Source organism: Megachile rotundata, chromosome 10 (assembly GCF_050947335.1).
Source record: "Megachile rotundata isolate GNS110a chromosome 10, iyMegRotu1, whole genome shotgun sequence".
Classification (NCBI taxonomy): domain Eukaryota; kingdom Metazoa; phylum Arthropoda; class Insecta; order Hymenoptera; family Megachilidae; genus Megachile; species Megachile rotundata.
This window is the reverse complement of record NC_134992.1, coordinates 11,638,323-11,662,586: the sequence shown is the minus strand read 5'-3', so window position 1 is coordinate 11,662,586 and position 24,264 is coordinate 11,638,323. Positions and strand designations below refer to the sequence as shown.

Here is a 24,264-nt window from a genome sequence, read left to right as displayed (position 1 = left end):
ACGAGTCACAAAGGTACAAATTGTTGACATGTCATGGAAGTCTACACACAACAAGTGGTATCTGCTATCTACCAATAATTTCGTCGATAAACCTTCGCGAGTTCAAAGTGACAAGTGATCGATTTAACCACTCCGCGCGTTGACAATATAATCGAAAACGCTCGAGTCAAAACGCGAACGATTTCGGATCACCAGAAAAAGGGCGCAACGTGCAAAATATAACGGGGATTTCTATTATATCGCGGTTTCGAGTCGATCGACCAATATGGCGCAACGATAGAAGCATCATCGCGCAACCGTTATTTCATTATTCGACGCACTAACAGCGGCGTCAATATTTGCACGACAGAACAAACCGAACGCATCGATGTACACGCGATACAAATCCATTTACCCTTCGTTCTACGCCACCGGTATAGAATTAGATTTGAGGATTATCGAATACAGGTCATGCATCAAAACGGAATCGCGTTGCATCGGCTGCCCCGAAATTACCGCGATCACCGGTGTTCACGCTGTTTCTAACTTTGACGTTGTTCATTATACACCAATTACTCCGCCAAGATAATCGCATCCGCCACGCTAACTGGCTGTCCGCGTTATTGAATTCTCAATGGTAACCGCAATATGAAGTGCCAAAATTTTGCAATCGGAAGTTCCGCTTTGCTTTCGGAAGATTTGGGGATTTGAGATCTTGGGGCTTGGGATTTGGGAATTTGGGATCTAGGGAATTTAGGATGTAGAGGTTTGGAATTTAGGGAATTTGGAATTTAGGGATTGGGGTCTAGGGAATTTAGGATGTAGGGGTTTGGAATTTGGAATTTAGGGATTGGGGTTTAGGGAATTTTGGATGTAGGGGTTTGGAATTGAGGGAATTTGGGATCTAGGGAATTTGGAATGTAGGAAATTTGGGATCTAGGGAATTTGGGATTTAGGGATTTGGGGTCTAGGGAATTTAGGATGTAGGGGTTTGGAATTTAGGGAATTTGGGATCTAGGGAATTTGGAATTGTAGGGAATTTGGAATGTAGGAAATTTGGGATCTAGGGAATTTGGGATTTAGGGATTTGGGGTCTAGGGAATTTAGGATCTAGGGGTTTGGAATTTAGGGAATTTGGGATTTAGGGATTTGGGATCTAGGGATCCGGGGTCTAGGAAATTTAGGATCTAGGGAATTTGGGATCTAGGGATCCGGGGTCTAGGAAATTTAGGATCTAGGGAATTTGGGACTTAGGGAATTTGGGATCTAGGGATCCGCGGTCTAGGAAATTTAGGATCTAGGGAATTTGGGATCTAGGGATCCGACGTCTAGGAAATTTAGGATCTAGGGAACTTGGGATCTAGAGAATTTGGGATCTAGGGAATTTGCAATCTTGGGAATTTGGGATCTAGAGAATTTGGGTTTAGTGAATTTGAAATCTAGGGAATTTGGAGCTTTTAGTGAATTCGGGATTCAGAGAATTTGGGGTTAAGTATATTGGGGATCTCGGGATTTCTGAATATAGGGATTTTGAGATCCAGGGATTTCCGGATTTAGGGACCTGTTGAAAACATTGGAATTCGGGATCTGGTAATTTCAGTAACTAGGAACTCAGTATCTAGGGACTCGGAGGTATATTTGGCGATCTAGGGATTTGTAATGTAGGGAACGAGGTCTAGGAATTTTTAGTACGAAAAAGAATTGAGGAATTACTAAATTGAAATTTGCAAATTGCTCCAGCAAAACTTATCCGAAGCATCCGTACTAAGAGAGTCTGCTAACTGAGCCAATAAGCTTGCTATTTTCCAAGCGACAATAATCATTCGTCAATGAATCACCGCGAAAGGATAAAATTTTCGCACGATCGTACGAAAAGGAAAAGTGATACGATGAATTGAAAATCAGTGCGCGTCCCACGCGTTATTGTTCACGACGGTAAATACCCGTGGACGACGGCGGCTTAAAGGTTAGCGACGTCGATTAATCGCGTGTAATACGCTGGTCGTCGTTCAACAGATATGGCGAGAGTTTATGCAAATTTACGTGGGATCGGCGCCGCGGTGTGTCCTTTTTTAAATTCCACCGAACCAAGCACCGGGAACTGTAACGATGGAATCGCGAGTGCTGGAGACAGCCCGTAACCGGCGCTTTAATAGAAAATATCGACAGGCTTTTACAACAGGTGCGAGTGGCACGACTTTACGGATTCCGCGGGAAAGCTGCAGCGCGTACGAGCGACGCATTCGTGATCGCGTTTGCAATTTTTCCGCGACGGTTTTCGGCCTCGTCGCGTCCGACGTTCGGCATGAAAGATTTATCAGAGATGTGCCGTGCGTCTGGAATAACTCCTCTTTGGAATTTGAAAAAAACGATCTTACTAAAGCGTGGAGAGGAGCTAAATTTCTCAAATATACTTGACAGCCATATGTTTCGTAGCGCGAGTTATAAACGGAGATTATTGCGGTTAGAGTCATTTATCATTCTCTAGTCGCATTTAGAAGTGTGAGTACATCTTCGGTTTTAGATAGGTATGCACTCGGTAGCCTAATTTTGATTAGCAATTTTCGCAGCTATTCATTTCTACAACGTGAAGACAATAAAGTTAAAATGTTAAGTACCGTTCGGTGATCTTTGATAAAGTTCAATCGCAGTGAATATACAAGTCTACTTTATTGCATCCCAATCGTACTGTCCGTCATGATAGGACAATGAGCTAACACGTACTTTGTATGCATATTAAAAAAAAAATGAAATGATTACATCAATTAAGAGAAGACCATAAAATCGAAGGCGAATGCAGTTGGTTCACCGACTAGAAAATTTATGCCTGTGCGAATATACTTTGTATAAAGGTTGAAAAGCTTGGAAATGTCGAGCGAGCGGCAATAAGCACGTTAGGCGATCATTGGCGTTGAGCAAACGAAAATAAATTTCGTCGAGCGCAATAATTTTCGCGATTGTACGGGAAGCATAGAGCCGTGAAATACCAGCATCGACAAATGTATGCATAGGAATGTCGGTTATCCGTATCACGAGGTTGCCGGCTGCAAGCATCGGGCAAATTGTTGGCCGCAAATTGAAAGCCGTGGCCCTCGCGAGGAATACTAAAACGTTTCGCGTTGGCCCGGCGAGATCCGCACACGCATCTCCGGCAACGAGCGTCGTGTGTGTGCATCGCGTATTTATCCGCGACACTGGACGAGCCTTCTCCGCCGCGATTTTATGCAGCCATGGAGCCGAAATTACGCCACGGAATCCCGTGGAATGCGAAACAATGTTGCGAACCAGTCCTTGTGCGCATCGTCGACCATTTTGTGAACACGCGTTCCGATACCAGGCCTTTTCTTCTGTTTCCGGTCTCGTTCGCATGCGGAACAATTTTACGGTGCTACACAAATACACATACACATTTTACAAATAATATTGCTGTCTATGTTTATTCTTTACTTCCTTGCATTTATTTAGTTGGATAATTGGATATTCAAATTAGAATAAAAAAATAAATTATATGTTCGTTCTTTGTCTTGAAGGAAAGCGACACAGATTTTAACTTGATAAATTTTAGCAAAATAAAATTGAAGAATTATGAGGCAGTCCTTGTGCATCGTCGACCATTTTGTGAACACGCGTTCCGATACCAGGTCTTTTCTTCTGTTTCCGGTCTCGTTCGTATGCGGAACAATTTTGCGGTGCTTTACAAATGCACCTTTTACAAATATTGCTATCGATATTCATTCTTTGCTTCCTTATATTTATTTAACACTATAACCAAACCGGTTAAATGACCGCTCTACAAGTTCCTTATTATAAGATACACATTTTGTTAAAGTACATTCCTTGATCAGCATTGATTTCCATCAAGATAAAGAATAAATGTGAGTACTAATTTATGTTTCGTCGTTTGGTTACTTTTTTTTAACTTCATTTTTAATTTCAAATTAAGTACACGTTGTATGTTGGTAGGTTTAGTGTTAATTGGATCAATCAGTTGGATCAATTAATTGGATCAATCAGTTGGATCAATTAATTGGATCAATCAATTGGATCAATCAGTTGGATCAATCAATTGCATCAATCAATTGGATAATCAATTGGATCAATCAGCAGCATCAATCAATTGGATCAATCAAATGGATCAATCAGTTGGATCAATCAGTTGAATCAATCAATTGCATCAATCAATTGCATTAATCAATTGCATCAATCAATTGGATAATCAATTGCATCAATCAATTGCATCAATCGATTGGATCAATCGATTGGATTAATCAATTGCATCAATCAATTGGATAATCAATTGCATCAATCAATTAGATCAATCAATTAGATCAATCAATTAGATCAATCAATTGCATCAATCAATTGCATCAATCAATTGCATCAATCAATTGGATCAATCAATTGCATCGATTTAATTAGATCAATCAATTGGATCAATCAATTGCATCAATCAATTGGATCAATCAACTGCATCAATCAATTGGATCAATCAATTAGATCAATCAATTAGATCAATCAATTAGATCAATCAATTGCACCAATCAATTGCATCAATCAATTGCATCAATCAATTGCATCAATCAATAGGAAATTCAAATTAAAATAAAAAAATAAATTATACATTAATTCTTTGTCTCGATAGAAAGTAACATAGATTTCTCAAGAATCTTGATAAATTTTAACAAAATAAAATCAGAGAACTCTGAACAGTGAAATGACCGGTTTCAGTTAAACGTTGACGGAGAAAATCTAACTACATTTAAATTTGATGCGGATCTGATTGGAATTGGACATAAATTTGATATGTGGATCTGATTGGAATTGATTGGAACATAAATTTGATAAGTGGATTCGATATAATCTTGAAATGGAATGAATATTATATAAGATAACACTTATATACATCGCATGATACCAAATCCAACATATCATTTATCGATACACGACAGATCTGAATCGGAAAACCAGGTGTAGATCTGAATGTACTACTCTGATTTTATACGAATATCTAACCTAATTTGATTAAATAATCCTGACTTGATCTAAAAGTTTGACCTGTAGCTACCTCAACTTAATTAAATCTAAGAATTTGATCTGCGACCCCAACTCGATCCGAGAGTTTGATCATACTCTGATACCAAACATTGCTCGATCTAACAGATTTGTACAATAAAATGCAACGTAACATGACGCAGCGTAACTCTAACGTATTCAGATCTAGATACTGAAAAAAGCTGAGCTCTGTCGCTAACACGATCTGATCGAACCCATGTATCTTCCATAATTCTCGTGATCAATATTGATGGATAACTCGAGTCGTTCTATCCGCTTTTACGATTTGCTAAATGACGCAAGAAAATCAGTGGTCACGGTTTTTGCTCGCAATCGTTATCCGTCGTGGTATGTCGATTTACACGGTCGTGGAGCAGTATCGGTGCGATCGAGAAATAAAGATGACATCAACGTTCCGCTACAGAAAACAGTCGGGCTGAAAGTATCCGCAGTCGTGCCGTTCGATTTTTCATATTTCACCTCTCGGCGAGAGGATTTTCGCAGCTCGAGACAGAATAATTATTTACGAGCCGTAATTGCGGATAATGCAGGGTGCGCCGGTAATTATTGTGCAATTTGCGCGACCGTGTCGCGGCTAGGTTGCTTCGCGCCAAATAAATTAGCCGGCTTAAAGATCGCCGGATAAACGCGTTAATTCATCGCGAAAGAGAGCAAAATCGACGTGGATATTGAGTTACGACGCGACATAAATTTACGCGCGATGTAACGCGATATTCGATGGGATCTAGCCTAACTTCGATTATAGTTTGATAGGCGAGGAATCGATGACCTACGCGTTGGCGTTGCTGCGATCTTTGCTGGGGGATGGCTTGTGCATCTCTAGGGAAATTGCGGGGAGGGGCTAGGGAGGGCAATTTTAGTTGCTCTTTGGGGAGGTTTATTTTCTAATTTGGGAATTTGGGGTCTGAGGTATTGGAGAGTTAGGGATTTGGAGGTTTGAGGATTTAGGAGCTTGAAGAGTTGGAGATTTAGGGATTTGGAAGGTTGGGAATTTGGGGTTTGAGGAGTTGGAGATTTAGGGATTTGGAGGTTTGAGGATTTGGGGGTTTGAGGAGTTGGAAATTTAGGGATTTGGAGGTTTGAGGATTTGGGGGTTTGAGGAGTTGAAAATTTAGGGATTTGGAAGCTTGAGAATTTAGGGGTTTGAGGAGTTGGAAAGTTAGGGATTTGGATGTTTGAGGATTTAGGAGCTTGAAGAGTTGGAGATTTAGGGATTTGGAAGCTTGAGAATTTGGAGGTTTGAGAAATTGGAAATTTAGGGATTTGGAAGGTTGAGAATTTGGGAGTTTGAGGAGTTGGAAATTTAGGGATTTGGAAGGTTGGAAATTTGGGGGTTTGAGGAGTTGGAGATTTAGGGATTTGGAAGCTTGAGAATTTGGGAGTTTGAGAAATTGGAAATTTAGGGATTTGAAAGGTTGAGAATTTGGGGATTTGAGGAGTTGGAAATTTAGGGATTTGGAAGGTTGGAAATTTGGGGGTTTGAGGTGTTGGAGATTTAGGGATTTGGAAGGTTGAGAATTTGGGGGTTTGAGGAGTTGGAGATTTAGGGATTTAGAAGGTTGAGAATTGGGGGATTTGAGAAATTGGAAATTTAGGGATTTGGAAGGTTGAGAATTTGGGAGTTTGAGGTGTTGGAGATTTAAGGATTTGAAGGTTTAAGAATTTGTGGGTTTGAGAAGTTGAAGATTTAAGGATTTGAAGGTTTAAGAATTTGGGGGTTTGGAGAGTTGAAGATTTAGGGATTTGGGAGCTTGACAATTTGGGGCTTTGATAAGTTGGTGTTTGAGGAATTGGAGATTTAGGGAAGTAGAAGTTTGAGAATTTGGGGATTTCAGAAGTTGAAGATTTAAGGATTTGAAGGTTTAAGAATTTGGGAGTTTGGAGAGTTGGAGATTTAGGGATTTGGAAGCTTGAGAATTTGGGGCTTTGATAAGTTGGTGTTTGAGGAATTGGAGATTTAGGGAAGTAGAAGTTTGAGAATTTGGGGGTTTGATGAATTGGACATGTAAGAAATTTGAAACTTTAAGAATTTAGGGGTTTGAGGAATTGTAGATTTAGGGATTTGGAAATTTGAAGATTCAGAGCTTTGGTTAGTTAGGAGTTTGAGGAATTGTAGACTTAGAGGTTTGAAGGTTGACACCTTGAAGATTAAAAAATTCAAGGGTTTGAGAAGTTGGAGATTTATGTATTTAGAAGTGTGAGAATTTATGAGTTTGAGGAACTTTAGGAATTTGTAGACTCAGATTTTGAGAGTTTGAGAAATTTAGGAACTTTGAAGCAGCATTTGCAAATTTAGCAAACATGTCATTGGGTCTCCCCCAAAAAAGTATGAATTCATTCCTTACAAAGACCATTAGAAAAGCAAAGATACCAACATTCACAATTTTAGTTTCAACAATCAAGAGAAGTCTTGATTAAACTATATATTAAGGGTACCGAAAAGTAATCAAAATTTTATTTGCTGGCGAAAACATTTATTTATTAAAGAAATCTTAAATCAACAAAATAATTTCCATCACTTTCTAACGCTTTTTGCCAGCGTCAAGGCAATTGTTCCCTTCTTAAAAAAAAAGTCCTTCGATTGTTCATAGAAAAACTTTGAAATCATCGAAGAAATTTTGATTAATTTTCGGTACCCCTAATATAAACTTATTTAAAAAATGTAAACCTTGTTCTATTCCGCAAAACTTCCATCCTCACACACTCCAGCATTCCTACAAAAGAGTTCCACTTGCTACAACATCCTAGAATTACCATCCAACGATGACTTACCAATATTCTCATAACCTGTAAATTACGCAATTGTTCAGGTGTTAGCCACCCTGGCGCTGTCAATGGGAACCCTATCCTCCGGCTTGGCGAAGGGCTACACGTCCCCAGCTCTCGACTCGATTCTGGACAACCAACCCCCTCAGCTCTACCAGTCATCCAACAACGACACCTGGTGAGTTTCATTAACGATATCCTAGGCGTCAAGAAAGAAATCGAGTCGCTTAACGAGCAGAACAGGAAAGGTGAAACTTGGCATGTAATTGTAAGTTATAAGGTGTCGTGTTCGGTAACGATTAGCGTCGGCCGGCAGATAAGCAAATTAAATAAACGCTACAAGATAGTTCGCTGGTAATAAAACATGCTCGTATATATTACACTTCGAGACTTAACAAATGCATTAACGTCAGTATGGCACTTTTTTCGAACGTCCGCTTTCTCCGCGATATGGATTCGATACTTTATCGCGGTTAAAGAGGAAGCATAGCAGTGCAGAATTGTACTCGTTAATTTACCGGGACCAGTCTGAAATTCTGCTAGTAAAATCTTTGCGAAATCGGAGTTTATGGTTGGACTGTGGTGAGTGAGGTAGTGATGGCTTTGAGTCGGTGTAGGGTGAAGTTCTTTTGGGAGCGAGATATGTAAGATTGATACTGAAATTTATGAATTATCAAATGTGCGAACGCTTCAAGATTCTGAGTTCCCGAACTGCAATTTGGATATTTCTAAATTATTAAATTCGAAAGTTTCTAAGTTTATGAATGATCGAATTTTGAAACAGAAGACGTGCAAAATCTCCACATCCTCAATTTCTCAAACTCCCAAGTCTCTACATCCTCAATTTCCCAAACTCCCAAATCCCCACATCCTCAATTTCCCAAACTCCCAAGTCTCCACATCCTCAATTTCCCAAACTCTCAAGTCTCCACATGCTCAATTTCCCAAACCCCCAAATCTCCACGTCCTCAATTTCCCAAACCCCCAAATCTCCACATCCCCAATTTCCCAAACCCCCAAATTTCCACATCCTCAATTTCCCAAACCCCCAAATCTCCACATCCTCAATTTCCCAAACTCCCAAGTCTCCACATCCTCAATTTCCCAAACTCCCAAATCTCCACATCCTCAATTTCCCAAACCCCCAAATCTCCACATTCCCAATTTCCCAAACCTCCAAATCCTCACATCCTCAATTTCCCAAACCCCCAAATCTCCACGTCCTCAATTTCCCAAACCTCCAAATCCCCACATCCTCAATTTCCCAAACCCCCAAATCTCCACATCCTCAATTTCCCAAACTCCCAAATCTCCACATCCTCAATTTCCCAAACCCCCAAATCTCCACATTCCCAATTTCCCAAACCTCCAAATCCTCACATCCTCAATTTCCCAAACCCCCAAATCTCCACGTCCTCAATTTCCCAAACCTCCAAATCCCCACATCCTCAATTTCCCAAACCCCCAAATCTCCACATCCTCAATTTCCCAAACCCCCAAATCTCCACATCCTCAATTTCCCAAACCCCCAAATCTCCACATCCTCAATTTCCCAAACCCCCAAATCTCCACATTCCCAATTTCCCAAACCTCCAAATCCTCACATCCTCAATTTCCCAAACCCCCAAATCTCCACGTCCTCAATTTCCCAAACCTCCAAATCCCCACATCCTCAATTTCCCAAACCTCCAAATCCCCACATCCTCAATTTCCCAAACCTCCAAATCCCCACATCCTCAATTTCCCAAACCCCCAAATCTCCACATCCTCAATTTCCCAAACCTCCAAATCCCCACATGCTCAATTTCCCAAACCCCCAAATCTCCACATTCCCAATTTCCCAAACCTCCAAATCCCCACATCCTCAATTTCCCAAACCCCCAAATTTCCACATTCCCAATTTTTCAAACCTCCAAATCCCCACATCCTCAATTTCCCAAACTCCCAAACCCCCAAAACTCCAAACACCCCATTCCCCAACTACCCAAGTCTCCAAATTTCATACTTTCCAAATTCCGAACCTTCGAACTCCCCAATTCCACAAATTCCCAAATTCCTAATCACCCAAACTCTCAAATCTTAACTCCGTCAAACTCCCAAAGTGAAACCGACTCGAGCGTAGTTCGAAGCCATCGCTAGCACTTTCAATTTCAATCCGAAAAGCAAAGATAAAGGATGAATTATGCCTTGTCTGAGAAACCGTACCCCGTGTTGTATCGATCGTTTGACAAACGAGTTCCTCCATCGAGATTAAGCAAAGGTGACGCAACAGCGTCAAAGCAAATCAATCATAGACAGGAGTGCAGAATTCCCGCCAGATAAAATGGCAAATATTCGAAAAGGAACGACCAGCCTCTCCTTGAACCGGTTACGAAGATCGATGCATTAACGCTGCGACGATCGATCGATCGATCGTGTAAGGCTTAATCGTGACCAACGACGGGTCTGTAAGCATTAGGGGAACGATTAGGTCCTCGCATAACGTTAGTCCCTGTCATCCGTAATCGTATTGCCATTTGTTGCAGGTCGGCTTTCTCGGTGACGCAACAAGAAGCCTCGTGGGTTGCGTCGTTGTCGATGCTGGGCGCATGGTTTGGCGCCATGATCGGCGACTGGATAATGAGGAGAGGTCGTAGATTGGCTCTCAGAGTCACATCCTTGCCTCTGGCTGCTGTTTGGATACTCACCAGCATCGCTCCGTGCGTGGAATTGGTCTATGTCACTAGTTTCATCGGGGGGCTTTGCTGTTCTGTTACCACCATGGTTGCGCACGTGAGTTTGCTCTTTATATCTTTACGATTTTTAACCCCTTCCCGTGCCATTTATTTATGAGATGCGTCAGTCAAGACTAACCATTCAGGACTATAACATTAAAACGGACAAAGAAAATTAAATTAATTATATTTTATATTAAGGGATCCGTGGCAACGCAAATTATAGTTGGATCTAAACTTCAAGTTGAAGAGTATTCAAAATTTCAGTAAGGTTTATCACATTTGAGTTGCGAGTGCGTCATGAGTGAGACTCGTCAAAGCACGGGAAGGGGTTAACAACGAAATTTTACCGACTTTTTAACACCCTTACAAGCACCCTGACGTATCTTCGGTATGTCAAGATCGATCTTTAACTCGATCATCGAATCTTTAGTGTCTCGTTGAGTAATTCTTGAGAAACTTTTAATTTCTTGACGAGAACCTTTAACATCTCGACGAGAAATGAACCTTTACCATCAAAGAACAGCTTGGCATCAAACTTTAGCATCTTAATAATCACTGAATTTTTTATACTTTATCGATCAAAGGTTAACGTCCTATCGAGCTACGAATCTTTAACTACCCCCTGTAGTTTCACGAGTCTGACGTTCAAATGCGATCTCGAATTTTAATCTGAAGTCACACTTAAAAGATCCAATATGAAATAGACATGACATCTTAACTTTATTCGATTTAATATAGTAACTGCGAATAGTTCCTGACAAATCAAATGGTGAGAGGTTAACAACCATCTTATCGATCAATCTTTAATATCTTATCGACATCTCGTGAATCTGTTAAAGTGGTGAATCCAGCGGACAAGTACTAATTGAATACTTTCAGTTGGGCAATTTGTTTGGGACGAATTAACAGTTTCTCGTTATTGGAATCGTACGAACACTTGTAAATGACGACTGTCTTTAATTTATCTTTCGACAAATTGTAGAAGTCTCACACTTTTTATAGCTTCATTGTAGTGAATATTAACTGCATCAAACTTGATTAATGACCTACTTAGGAATATGACATTAACTTTAAGATTGAATTCAAACATGGATGTCTAAAGACATCATCACATGTCATTCCATAGTCCTCCAACTGCATCTTTAAGAATACAATCTTTAATAACTGAAAAATGACTTATTACCAACGTAGCTATCATCACACCTTCCTAGCTATCATCACATCTACAAACCTTCCTAATACAACTCCTAATCAGAGTTTCCAATCCGTTATCAGAATACTAAACGCTACAGAAAGTTACCAGAAAACTGAAAGTTATTTATTTGGCAGAAAAAGTATTTGTCGTCGGAAGACTAAAAGCCGTCCGTCGACAGAATAGCAATCTGTTGTCAGAATACCGAAGGGTACCTGTTACCAGAATACAGAATACTATTTGTCGGTGCGAATAAGGGTGTTCAAGGTCGAGAGCGTGAATAATAAATATAAATGAAGGCCCGACGGGAGATAACGTTTCTGAATTCAGGTGTACATATCGGAAATCTCGATGCCGAGTATAAGAGGTTGCCTGTCGGCGATGCTGAAGGTGCTCGGTCACGTTGGCGTGTTATTATCGTACATAGCAGGCACGTACATGAATTGGCGGCAAAGCGCGCTGCTGGTAGCAGTGGCACCGTCAATGCTCTTTTTGGGCACTCTCTTTATACCGGAGACGCCGTCGTACCTCGTTCTAAACGGAAAAGACGACGAGGCTGCCAGCAGTCTGCAATGGCTGCGAGGTGACCATGTCGACATACGCCACGAACTACAGGTAATATTCTCAACTTTCATTCGGATATGGACAGAAAATGGACTCAAACTTCGATTCAACCTTTTTCAAATATCCTTTTTGGGTTATTACTCTTTTCATATGCTTGCTCTTAGCTTGCTTCACGTTAGGCCTTTGTATGTCCCTCTGTGTTGTGGAGAATGGATGCACCATTGGGATTTGATGGGAAAGTTGAAACGCTACTGAAATTCTATTCTATACCAAACTCATGAAATTCCAAATTTGAGAATTTTCCAATCCTCAAAATCCTAAGCTCCTAGGCTCTAAACTCATAATATTCCAAACTCTAAAATTTCCAACTCTCCAAGAGTGTCAAATACCCAAACTCCTACAGAAGATTCCTACTTCCCCACCAGGAAAGAAGTCCATTGTCTCCACATCGTAGTATCGCGCCACATTTACCCTAACCATTTAAATTTTACATCTAATAAAATTATTGCAGGTAATTAAAACGAACATCCTGGCCTCAAGAGCGAAGCAATACGAGCTAACGTTCAAGAACAGCATGTTCACACCGCGGCTGTACAAACCGATCGCGATCACATGCGGTCTGATGTTCTTCCAACGCTTCTCTGGCGCGAACGCGTTCAGTTATTACGCGGTGATCATATTCCGTCAGACTCTGGGCGGAATGAATCCGCACGGCGCGACCATCGCTATCGGGTTCGTGCAATTATTGGCTGCTCTGTTATCAGGTACGGTAATCCGAGCTATGATGGCTTTATCGAAAGGAACAATTCCAAACGTTATAGACCGTCGGTAGGAAATCTCGTTTATTCCGTTCACAGGATTCCTGATCGACATCGTGGGCAGGCTACCGCTCCTGATAGCCAGCACCGTGTTCATGTCTCTGGCGCTAGCAGGTTTCGGCAGTTATGCCTATTACATGTCGCAAACGCAAAATCTCGGATATCCAGACTCGCCGGTGGGTGGCCAGCACGATTGGATACCGCTCCTCTGCGTGCTAGTCTTCACGACCGCTCTCGCTCTGGGCATATCGCCAATTTCGTGGTTATTGATTGGCGAGCTCTTTCCTCTGGAGTATCGCGGCCTCGGCTCGAGCATCAGCACCAGCTTCAGCTACTTCTGCGCGTTCGTCGGTATTAAACTCTTCATGGATTTTCAGCAGGTAAGCGGGTCTTTATGCTCCGCGATCGCCGACTGCGTTCACTTATACATATTCAAACTTGCAACATTTCTGTACTTCTGAAAATCTGAGACTTCTGAATTTTTGTACTTTTGCACTTTTTAATTCCTGGATTTTCTGAGCAACTGGAAAATTCAGTGAGGAATTCTACCGTGCTAGATGGCCATACCATGTCAGTCGGTACTATACCCTTGCTAGGTAGTCGAATTTTTGCGGTTCTTTGCCTGTACCAGGTCAGTTGTTGGAAAGAGTACTGACTACCTACTGGCTATTAGCACCAGGCATAGTCTAGACGGTCCCTTGCAGAAAGAATTCGATATCGATCTCTCCTGATCCTCTTTCTTGACCTCTGCCCAGATACACATTCTCGACTTCTCTACACAATTATGCAGTGATACGTCCTTTTATTTAAAAGACAGACATAGCAGAGATAAAGTCCCTCATCTTCCCCAGATTATAACAACATCGTAACAATGTAAGTATGTTCGCAGACACTGGGTCTACACGGAGCGTTCTGGTTCTACGCCGCGGTGGCGGTGTGCGGCCTTTGCTTCGTGGTGTGCTGCGTGCCAGAGACGAAGGGTAAGCAGCTGGACGAGATGAACCCGGAGTACGCGCAAGCTCGGTAGTATAAGGCCTCGCTGACCGGGGGCCTGTCGAACCTCGAGAAGGCGAACAAGCCCCTGCCAGGTGGAGCGTATCCCAACCAGCACGATCCTCGTGATCTGTACAACGGGAATCCACCGATGGACGTGCCGACCACGTCCCGACAAACGTTCCAGCGCGGCAATACTCGGAAGCTGTCCGACTATTGCAGCATCTTCGCGGAGAAGACGAACAGAATCGGGCGGAACGTCGGGAGTTTCGTGCAGTCGCGCGCGTTCTGGAGCCGCCGCTCGGAGGACAGCGGCAATCTGACGCGTCGCAGCAACGGCGACGTGATCAGGAACGACTATCGACTGCCCAACCCGCTGGAGCGACGAAGCGAGCCCCGGTCGGAGACTCGACGTCCACTCGAGACGGATCGAGACAGATGCGTCTACTCGAAGAACGCGTACGAGAGAGGCTACGAAGACATGCAACACCGACGAGTCAGACAACGCGATTACACGGACCTGTACAGGGACGACAGCGTTTGGCGAAGAGACTCGAGCGACTTGAACGGCTGTAAGCCGATCCTGAGGAACGGCATTAGTCACGCCAGAGGCGAGAAGCATTACAGCTCGACCCTACCGAGACGAAGCAGAACCATCAATTTCAGGGATCAACTCCCGCTCGAATCGCGTCGCGGATACCCCAAGAGCTTGCAGAACCTCTCGGACCTCGAGACGGAAGACGCGACGCGAGATCTTCGAGCTTCGTCCTTTTTCTCCTCGAACGGGAGAGGATGGAGGGACGACAGGATAGACGACGCTTACCGACGTCGCAGATACAGGGAGGACCAACTCGAAGATGATTATCTGAGACTCTACAGGAATCTGTCCAGGCTCGACAAGTATCCCCAAAGTGGCAGGTACGAGCCTGGTCAGGTGCACTACGAGAGGGAATGCAGGACATTCGGCAAGGACACGGTCGCCTTCATTTATTATAAAACGTGTTACTTGTGATGTACGAGGAAACGTGACAGGATCGATAATTGCTTCGCGGGTACGATGGATCATCGTTCAACGTCTACGACGAGGAAGCTTGCTGATTTCGTTTACGCGGTCTTCTTTTTTCCGATTTTGTTCGAGGCTGGAGTTTGGGTGATGATAGAAGGGGAGAAGAGTGTAATGTACATTGATTATTTTTCTGGGGAGCTAACATGGAGCTACATCATGTTTCTGGGAAGCTAATTGGAGCTACGTTAACTTAAAGCTTCTTCCCTGTATTTTCGCAAACCTGCCAGAGTTTGACCTCGTACTTCTACTTAAAGGTCGTCGATCTTCGCGATGCATTATTTTCCATTGACACGTCGATGCAGAATGTGACTTATAAGATTGGTCAGATAACAGAAACTGCGTGAATACTAAAAGCTCGTGGAATAAAAAGATAAAATTTATACGAAGTAGCGTATAGAGGAGGTTGACTTTTCCTCTGACCAGTTTTATGCTCACTAGAGTAAAGAACGAAATCGACGAGCAATGATCTCTTTTTCTCAAACGACTGAATCGCGTACAATTAGAAAATCCTCGTATTTTGCCTTGAAACGGACGATGCTTTTGACCAGAGTCGCACACTGCCCGAACGATTCTCGGACACGAACAAACGCTTAAGAAATAATTTTTTATTCAAGATTTTCGAAGCTTTCGTGTTCGAGGATCGATCGGACGATGTGCAACTCTGCTTTCGACCAAGAAAACGCGTCTTAGCGTACCGTTATTTTTCCGCGATCGAAAATTGCACTCAGATCTCTCTGAAACGAAAAGAACGCTCTTCCGTGCAACGTGCCTTCTTTGAAAGCACGCAGTATAACGCAGAGATACGTGTACATACATATACATGTAAAGAAAACAGTAGCCGTATATATACGTATATTTAGAATAGACTCGATAGACTGGTCCGTCGATTGTCGTCGACGTTTCTCCGCGCGTTACATTTATCGTGATATTTCCAACAGTTACTTTTTCTCGGAAAACATGCGTTTGAAATTCGATAAAATTCTTGTTCTTTCGAGCGTTACGACTGAAGCAAATTAGAATAGTTTCCAGGGCCTCGGTTTCGACTCGTTCGGCTTCGATTGGCGGGAAAATCGAACTTCTTCGGCGATATAACGCGTTGGACACTGATGACTTTAAAAATTTGATTGATTGATGTATTCGATACTTCTTTAATATTTTTGGTACGTTTTTACTAACGTTACAAGGTCTTTTCGTTGGGGGAATAATTTTATTTTTGGTTTGTACCTGGTTTAAGAAAAGTGAAAATATTTTTGTACTGAAGGAATTTTTCTATAAGAAAAAATGCAATTTTGTGAACGCTTCGTGTCAACGTTCATCGACAGAATTATATTTCAATCACGCTTAAAAATTGGCGAAGACATAATTATTTCAGTAAAATACATTCGCAAGGTTCAAAAAACAGCATATGTTAACGTCTCATAAATTACAAGAATTTATGATACTTTCTAAACGATGTCAAGACTATGTAACAGTGAATAGCACAATAATTTAAACGCTAATGGAACATTATGCAACAGTAAATCTAATTTGATCGTCCATCAAGAGTAGCCATAAACATTCGATTTTCCCGCCAATTGCGACCATTGCGAGAATAAGAGAGGAATGTAGAAACGCGTCAGAGATAATATTTCACGTTTGATTCGACTAAAAGCGTATATAAATACTCGGGGCCTCGTTCTATCGATCTAGCTACGAGAGCCGTTGACTTAACGATGACAATATTAAATGTAGATATACTATCTTTCGTACTAAGTACCTATTGTATAAATAACTGATTATTATTGTACACCGTATACATTGTATAGCCGAGGCATACTTGTACGTATAGAGGCCGTGTTACTGTTCGATCAACGGACAAACTTTACGACAATACTATTTAACCATTGCCAAACTTGAGAGGCACTTTGAAAACGACGGTTCATTTTTCTTGTTAAGGCAGTCGCAAAATTAGAATCTATATGAATATTGCGGTATACTGGATGTTGGGAAATTTTTTGGGTTTAAAGACTTATGGTGTTCGAGAAATTTCTATTGGAGAAATGGAAATTTATTGGAGTTATTTTGAAGGTGGTACGGGTTCTTATTATATGGCCGCGCATCAGGGGAAGTTAGAAATTTATTTCATCGGAATAATTATGAAGGTGATATAGATTCTCGTTATATGGCCGCGCATCAGGGGAAGTTAGAAATTCATCGGAGAAATTTGGAAGGTGGGTTCTCGTTATATGGCCTCGTATCAGGGGAAGTTAGAAATTTATTTCGTCGGAATAATTATGAAGGTGATATAGGTTCTCGCTATATGGCCACGCATCAGGTGAAGTTAGAAATTTATTTCGTCGGAATAATTATGAAGGTGAAATAGGTTCTCGCTATATGGCCGTGCATCAGAGGAAGTTAGAAATTCATTTCATCAGAATAATTTTGAAGGAGACAGCAAATACTTAAATCATTAAATAGCTAAATCCTCATGTACCTCAATCTCCAAATACCTAAATCTCCATATACTTAAATGGCCAAATACCTAAATCCCCAAATAGATACATGTGCATATATCTAAATCCCTAAGTACCTAAGTCTCTGAATGTCTAAATGCTCAATTGCTTAAATGCCTAAATAGCTATGTCCCCATATACCTAAATCCCCGTATACTTAAATCCCTGAATACCTAAATCCCCATATACTTAAATCCTCAAATACCTAAATCCCCATATACTTAAATCCTCGAATACCTAAATCCCCACATACTTAAATCTCTGAATACCTAAATCCCCGAATACCTAAATCCCCGAACAGCTAAATCCCCGAATATCTAAATCCCCGAATATCTAAATCCCCGAATACCTAAATCCCTGAACAGCTAAATCACCGAATATCTAAATCCCCGAATACCTAAATCTCCGAATACCTAAATCCCCATATACTTAAATCCGCGAATACCTAAACCCCATATACTTAAATTCCCGAACAGCTAAATCCCCGAATATCTAAATCCCCGAATACCTAAATCCCCAAATACCTAATCCCCACATTCCTGAACTCCGAATCCCAAATAATTCCCTAATAATCCCAATTCCCTAGATCCTTCAAACTCTGAAACCCCCACTTCAAAAATTGTCAAATTCCAAAATTCCAAAATCCCAAAATTGCCAAATTTCGCAACCTGTAACCATCATCGCCGAACACCATAAGTCCCCAACTAGCAACCCGAATTCTCAACATCTCATAAATATACCACAAATATTCGACTCGAATCGACTGCCGTAGATCTACTTTCTTTTCTACGAATCTCATAAACGTTCGTGCAATGATAGCATCCGATCTCTCGACGCGGAGAGAGGAATAGCGTGCGTCTCTTATCGTTAGAGATATTCGTGAAAACGGCATTTGTATTTTGTATTTTTATATAGTTTGTAGAGAGCTCGTAAACTCGTCGACCCAGCAGAGAACGACGTCTGCGAATCTGTGATCGAACGCCTAGTCTTCACGGATCAAAATATTTCTCACAGAGTCTGTTTGCTTGTTTCGCGAAAGCGAGTTGCAATTTCATGCCATATTTCGAACGTTACTTTTCCAACGACATATCTCAAGCTCCTGATATTATGGATCTTCAACTCTGCATATCTTACACGTATCAATCAACTAATTTTTCAACTCGATTGGTGTATTGAGACGGAACTTCGAATATTTTCTTCCGTGCAGCCTGACGATTTCTTACATCTCGAATCATTTGTCCCTAATCGTGTCCCTGTCATACGATGTATGCTATACGAATCGTGTACTTAAATGTCGAGCAGAGATGAGAAAAGGTTTAACACTTTGATGGCCGATTTGGAATTTTGGTAGCCAAGTTTTCAGTGGACATTCTTATGGACTGATTATTTCAAAAATACTGCAGCTAATTTTTATGCAAGGTTCTCAAATACAATTAAAATCAGTAAAATCAAAGTAATAAATAAATATGAACTAATCACAATTTAATATCTATCATTACAAAAATTCTATGCTATGTGTGAGGAATAAAATTGTAAAAGAAGAATTTAGCCACCAAAGTGTTAAATCGGTTCACGTACAATATCACACATCAACCTTCCATTTTTCTAGCCGAAGAACATCGTGTACCACAGATGTTGAATCATGCAACATATCCCTTAGAATAAAAAGAAAAGATACGCTGTCTGCGAACAGCACCTTCTCGTATCCATCTAAATGAATCTTATGATGCTCAAGGGCTTGGACGCAGTATTGAATAAAACTTTTACAATTAAGTTAGCGCCAGGTGCAATGCTCGTTAAACGAGTGCACGTAGGATAAGAAAATACTTCGCGATTCTATATACATATATACATATATATATATACATATAAAATTGTACAGATTCTTCGACCACCGTAAGACTATCTCGTTTTCCTTAGTGCATTTGCGCCGAACAAAAAAAAAAATATTGTAATCTTCTAAAATCGCGAAATATTCCGGAACAATTACTGTACGGTAGTGGTAACACCAGTTTTTCCTAATTAATCGGAAACACCTTCCTTTCGATTAGTTTAGAGATAATTGCGAACCGCAACGGCGGAAATGGGGGGATAAGGAAACAAAAAATCTGCACTGTGCACTTTCGTGAATTGAAGGTAATGTAATCTTTAGGTGTAGCGACCAGCGAGTCGAAAGTCAGATTAGAATTCGTATTTAATGCACGTGTAGCTATGCGATTCATCCGGAAATACGTGAGCCTCTTTTTCCCAGATCGTGAGGGATTAGAATTTAAGCACGATCTTCTGCTATTTTACTATTTTCTAGTTACAAATTTTCAGATTTTTCAATTTAACAGTTTCCAAGTTTCCAGATTTCTGAATTACTAAATTCCCCAAATCCCAAAATTTCAAATATCCGAATTTTCAAGTTCTCAAATTCCCCAAATTCAAAAATTCCTCAGATTCCAAAATTCCCCATATTCCAAAATTTCCCAAATTTCGAAATTCTCCAAATTCCAAAATTCCCCATATTTCAGAACTCCCCAGATTCAAAAATTCTCCAAATTCCAAAATTCCCCAGATTCAAAAATTCCTCAAATTCCAAAAATTCCCCAGATTTCAAAATTCCCGCGATTCAAAAATTCCCCAGATTCCAAAATTCTCCAAATTCCAATATTCCCCAAATTTCAGAATTCCCCAGATTCCAGAATTTCCCAAATTCCAAAATTCCCCAGATTCCAAAATTCCACAAATTCAAAAATTCCTCAAATTCCAAAATTCCTCAAATTCCAAAATTCCCCAAATTTCGAAATTCCCCAGATTTCAAAATTCCGCAGATTCCAAAATTCTCCAAATTTCAAAATTCCCCAAGTTCCAAAATTCCAATATTCCCCAGATTTCAGAATTCCCCAGTTTCCAGAATTTCCCAAATTCCAAAATTCCCCAGATTCCAAAATTCTCCAAATTCTAAAATTCCCCAAATTTCGAAATTCCCCAGATTTCAAAATTCCGCAGATTCCAACATTCTCCAAATTTCAAAATTCTCCAGATTCCAAAATATCCTCAGATTCCAAAATTCCCAAAATTTCAGAAGTCTCTACTTTCCAAAATTTGAAATGTTCGAATAATCAAGTCCTTAAAATTTCCCAAAATTGCAAAATTTGTAAAAGCAAGAGTGAATGAAACTTTAAGGAAAAATAATGAAGAATCCATCACGACCTGTTTGAGGCAATGTACACATAATTAAGTCTTCTATCGATCGACAATAAACGAGCGAACTATTTACAAGTAAACGACAATAAAAAGGACATTCGGAGGAAACGCTGGCCGTCACCGATAGGGATGTTCAAAATGTAGATACGCTGTATAATCGAAAAGAGAATATTCCGAGAACGTATTTTCCAAAAGCTGCATCAAGGGTATAGTAATATAAATATATACATATACATAAATATAAATATACATATACACAAGCGTATATACATATATCTAGCCTGATAAAAGTCGCGCCTAGCTTCGCTTGCTAGATTTAATATTTTTGTAATGAGACGCTTAGACTAGCTCGTTTGTACCTTCACAGAGTAATCGTGTACGTGTTCGTGTGCCATCGTCGAACCGATCGATTCCGAATGGGCGAAGCGATTGATTCGCGAACGTAACTGAAATACCATCGTGATTCTCGATTTCTAAATTCTGCGATACCGAAAATATAGAACGTAATCAAAATTCGTGGTTCTTCGATTGAAATCGATATTACGCTATTTACGATCGTTATTCGTTTCTCCGATTACTATGCTCATCCACCCGACTACACGATTCTTACGTTAAAACGCGTCGAACCGTTCATTCGATTATTTGTCGCCGCTGAAACGGGAAAGAAAAGAACGAACGAGGAGACGGATACAGGAGCGAGTTGTTCGTTGTGCAAAATAGAAAATCGATCGAAGAGATACGAATAGCACAAAACAATCCTGCCGATACGGTGGCATGAAATCCGCATTGAAAGCGACCGTGCATTCGTGCACCACGTGTATTTACGCTATGCCTAAGTATATGTGTACTTAAGCCGTAACTCGTTAGCGTCTGGCGTTTGTACCTCTCTACGTAGAAGTAACGAACGATACTGGATATACGATTGCTAATTGACTTTCGGCGGAACCAAACTACTTGCGTGTTTGTATAGAGATCCGTATACACCTACATAAATGCCAAAATGAGAAAAAAACACGTATAATCGTCAACAACTAATCGTTTTCTTATTTCCTTCCCACGCTTCCTGAACGCTCGAAAACTCCCTCTTACACCGTACCACGAATATTGGAATTACTTTTACTCTTATGATTTTCATTATGCATTTAACTCTTCCCTTGTCTGTGAATCTAGTAAATGATTCCTAACTTTCGCTAACTTTCACAAAAAATATTTTTATAGAAATCTGTGGACTAACGCTGTCAACTTGATTCTATTTGATTTTTCTAAGAAAAAAAATTCTGTACTTCGAACGATACAATGATAGCCATCTGTATTCGATGACACGTACTACGCCGGTACCCGGATACGAAACGATGTTTCAAAAATTTAATTTGAAAATGTGCAAACACTCACCCAACTGCGGCACCGACACGTACGTCTCGCAGTCCACCAGGAATTGTCCGGTTTGCACAGCACCGAGGGCGACAACACGTTTCGTCAGAAACTCGATCGTTTGAGGGCCGGTTCTGTTCTCTATCATCGGATATTGCTGTAATCTGGAAAGCACGCAAAATGCCGGTTACTAAAGACACGATCAAACATTCGTTAGTACTACACATAAATTATTGAAACTATCTACAATGAATAAAATAACGATCAAACGTCGTAACGTGCAAAATAAAAGATTCTAGAACGTTCAATTTACTTTAACATGTGCTACTCGTATGACATAACCTTCAAACGTCAAAGTTCGATAATCGCGTATAGTACACAAAATTAAGTGTTCGCGATAGAATAAATAGTGAGAGTAAACGGTTAGAAAAGTGTATTGAATTGTGTTAAGTACTTACACGGTAACACCCATTTTGTAAACGATGTTTTGTAATTAAGCACACCGGTGATACACAACACAACACTTGTCAAACGAGAAGAACGCGCGCAATGGCGCGCAACTTGAATGCGTAGTTCAGGATGCGCAGTAAACACTTCGATGGCGCCACGCGTTGGAGGGAAAGTGACCTCTACGAGACAAGTTGATTAAATTCGTAGTCAGTTTTCTGTACTTTACATCCGACTATTTTGAATTGACTATTAGTCGTTGAAGGTAATTGCACTATTTAATACAGTACTTAATACAGTAGTTAATAAAAGTATTTAATAGAAATTATATTACAGAAATATACCACGTGATTTACTGTACGAAGTATATGGAAGATATTGCTTGTACGTGTACACTTCAAAGAATATATCTTATAAGTCTTACTACGCAATATACTTTTGATGCAACAAGTGAGTAACTTTATTAAGTTTCAATTTTAATTATCTATCGTATTTTACGAGAACTCTTCTGTTTTCACCGTCAGATGGCATGGGCAGTGCAGTTCTCAAGTGCTTGTCGATACACAAGTAAGGTTAAGGTAAGAGTAAGATTCAAATAACATGTTTAGTTTATTACATTCATTAGATTATAAATTCTCATTGCAAGTTTAACATCTTATTTACTATATTTTTGAACTGTAGCTTAAAATAGTACGTGAAGATGGAACGAATTTGAATTGGGTGCAAAACGGCGCGTCAAAAATTAGTCAATCACAATTTAGCGAAGATCTTTCCATTCGCAAGATGTCGCAGTGCTGCACTCCAGTGTGTTTGGAACATGGCGGTATATTTTAAAACGTGAAGACATCATTTATTAACTGGTGAAAAGGTATGTAAATAAACAACAATGTTCCAAAGACTAAATATACCATTTTTTCTCAAGTGGAGAAATAAAGACATTGTTATGCAAAGTAACGGTTGAAAAACTGCTTTTGCAATTTGCATGCCGTATATCTTGTGATGACCAATTCTTTACCATATTTGAATATCTATTCTGATCGCTTTATTTCAGAATACGTGACATTAATATAATAGATATGTAATCATGTGCAATTAGTACTCGATTTGTATGCACTTAACCGATCATTTGATATCATAACGCAATGCGAATAAACTGCTATAAATAATTCTGTCTCAGCAGTAACGTATTATCTTTGAAGATCGCTTGTGTACAATATAATAATCGTGTGGATTATGTTAGTACCAAGTTTCCAGTTAACTTTTATATGTAACATGTACACGAATACGATCCATGAAACATTTTATTAATATAAATGCCAAATAGTTGACATGTTAAGTGTTAACACATGTTAAGTGTTAACATATGTTAAGTGCACTATTAATTACACATAATCGAGTAACTAAGAAATTTTTTATTTCCAAGTTTCACTGTACTATTTAAGCGAACAACGTGTACAGAGCACATGTTTGTACAGAGCTTCAGCTTATCATCTTACCACGTTATAAATATAACGGTTACTCGCTCACTGTTCCATTGAATGTGTAGATTAAACTACAGTTTAAATCTCGATAAAGTGGCACTAACGCTGTACTA

At 40.3% G+C, this 24,264-nt stretch overlaps 2 protein-coding genes and 1 long non-coding RNA gene across 6 annotated transcripts in view; 2 read left to right on the top strand and 1 right to left on the bottom strand.

Annotated features, from left to right (window-relative positions):
• The window catches only part of LOC100877081 (facilitated trehalose transporter Tret1), a 124,830-nt gene extending 102,947 nt beyond the window's left edge, over positions 1–21,883 (top strand). For all 4 annotated transcript variants that reach the window (XM_003700300.3, XM_012298575.2, XM_076536258.1 and 1 more), the window contains exons 3-8: positions 7,863–7,996; positions 10,344–10,590; positions 12,058–12,342; positions 12,803–13,055; positions 13,149–13,489; positions 13,999–21,883. In XM_003700300.3, the coding sequence (XP_003700348.2) occupies positions 7,863–7,996; positions 10,344–10,590; positions 12,058–12,342; positions 12,803–13,055; positions 13,149–13,489; positions 13,999–14,136 (1,398 nt within the window). In that variant the 3' untranslated portion in view covers positions 14,137–21,883. The remainder of the gene's footprint in view (positions 1–7,862; positions 7,997–10,343; positions 10,591–12,057; positions 12,343–12,802; positions 13,056–13,148; positions 13,490–13,998) is intronic.
• LOC100877192 (Mediator complex subunit 20) overlaps positions 1–22,831 on the bottom strand; it is a 149,841-nt gene extending 127,010 nt beyond the window's left edge. The window contains exons 1-2 of the mRNA XM_003700301.3: positions 22,682–22,831; positions 22,245–22,387 (exon numbers count right to left, since the gene is read on the bottom strand). Of these exons, the coding sequence (XP_003700349.1) occupies positions 22,245–22,387; positions 22,682–22,695 (157 nt within the window). The 5' untranslated portion in view covers positions 22,696–22,831. The remainder of the gene's footprint in view (positions 1–22,244; positions 22,388–22,681) is intronic.
• Positions 22,827–23,838, top strand: LOC143265236 (uncharacterized). The gene is made up of 4 exons (XR_013039544.1): positions 22,827–22,935; positions 23,007–23,120; positions 23,195–23,248; positions 23,352–23,838. It is a non-coding gene; the product is annotated as an uncharacterized LOC143265236 (long non-coding RNA).
• The last annotated feature ends 426 nt before the right edge of the window (positions 23,839–24,264 follow it).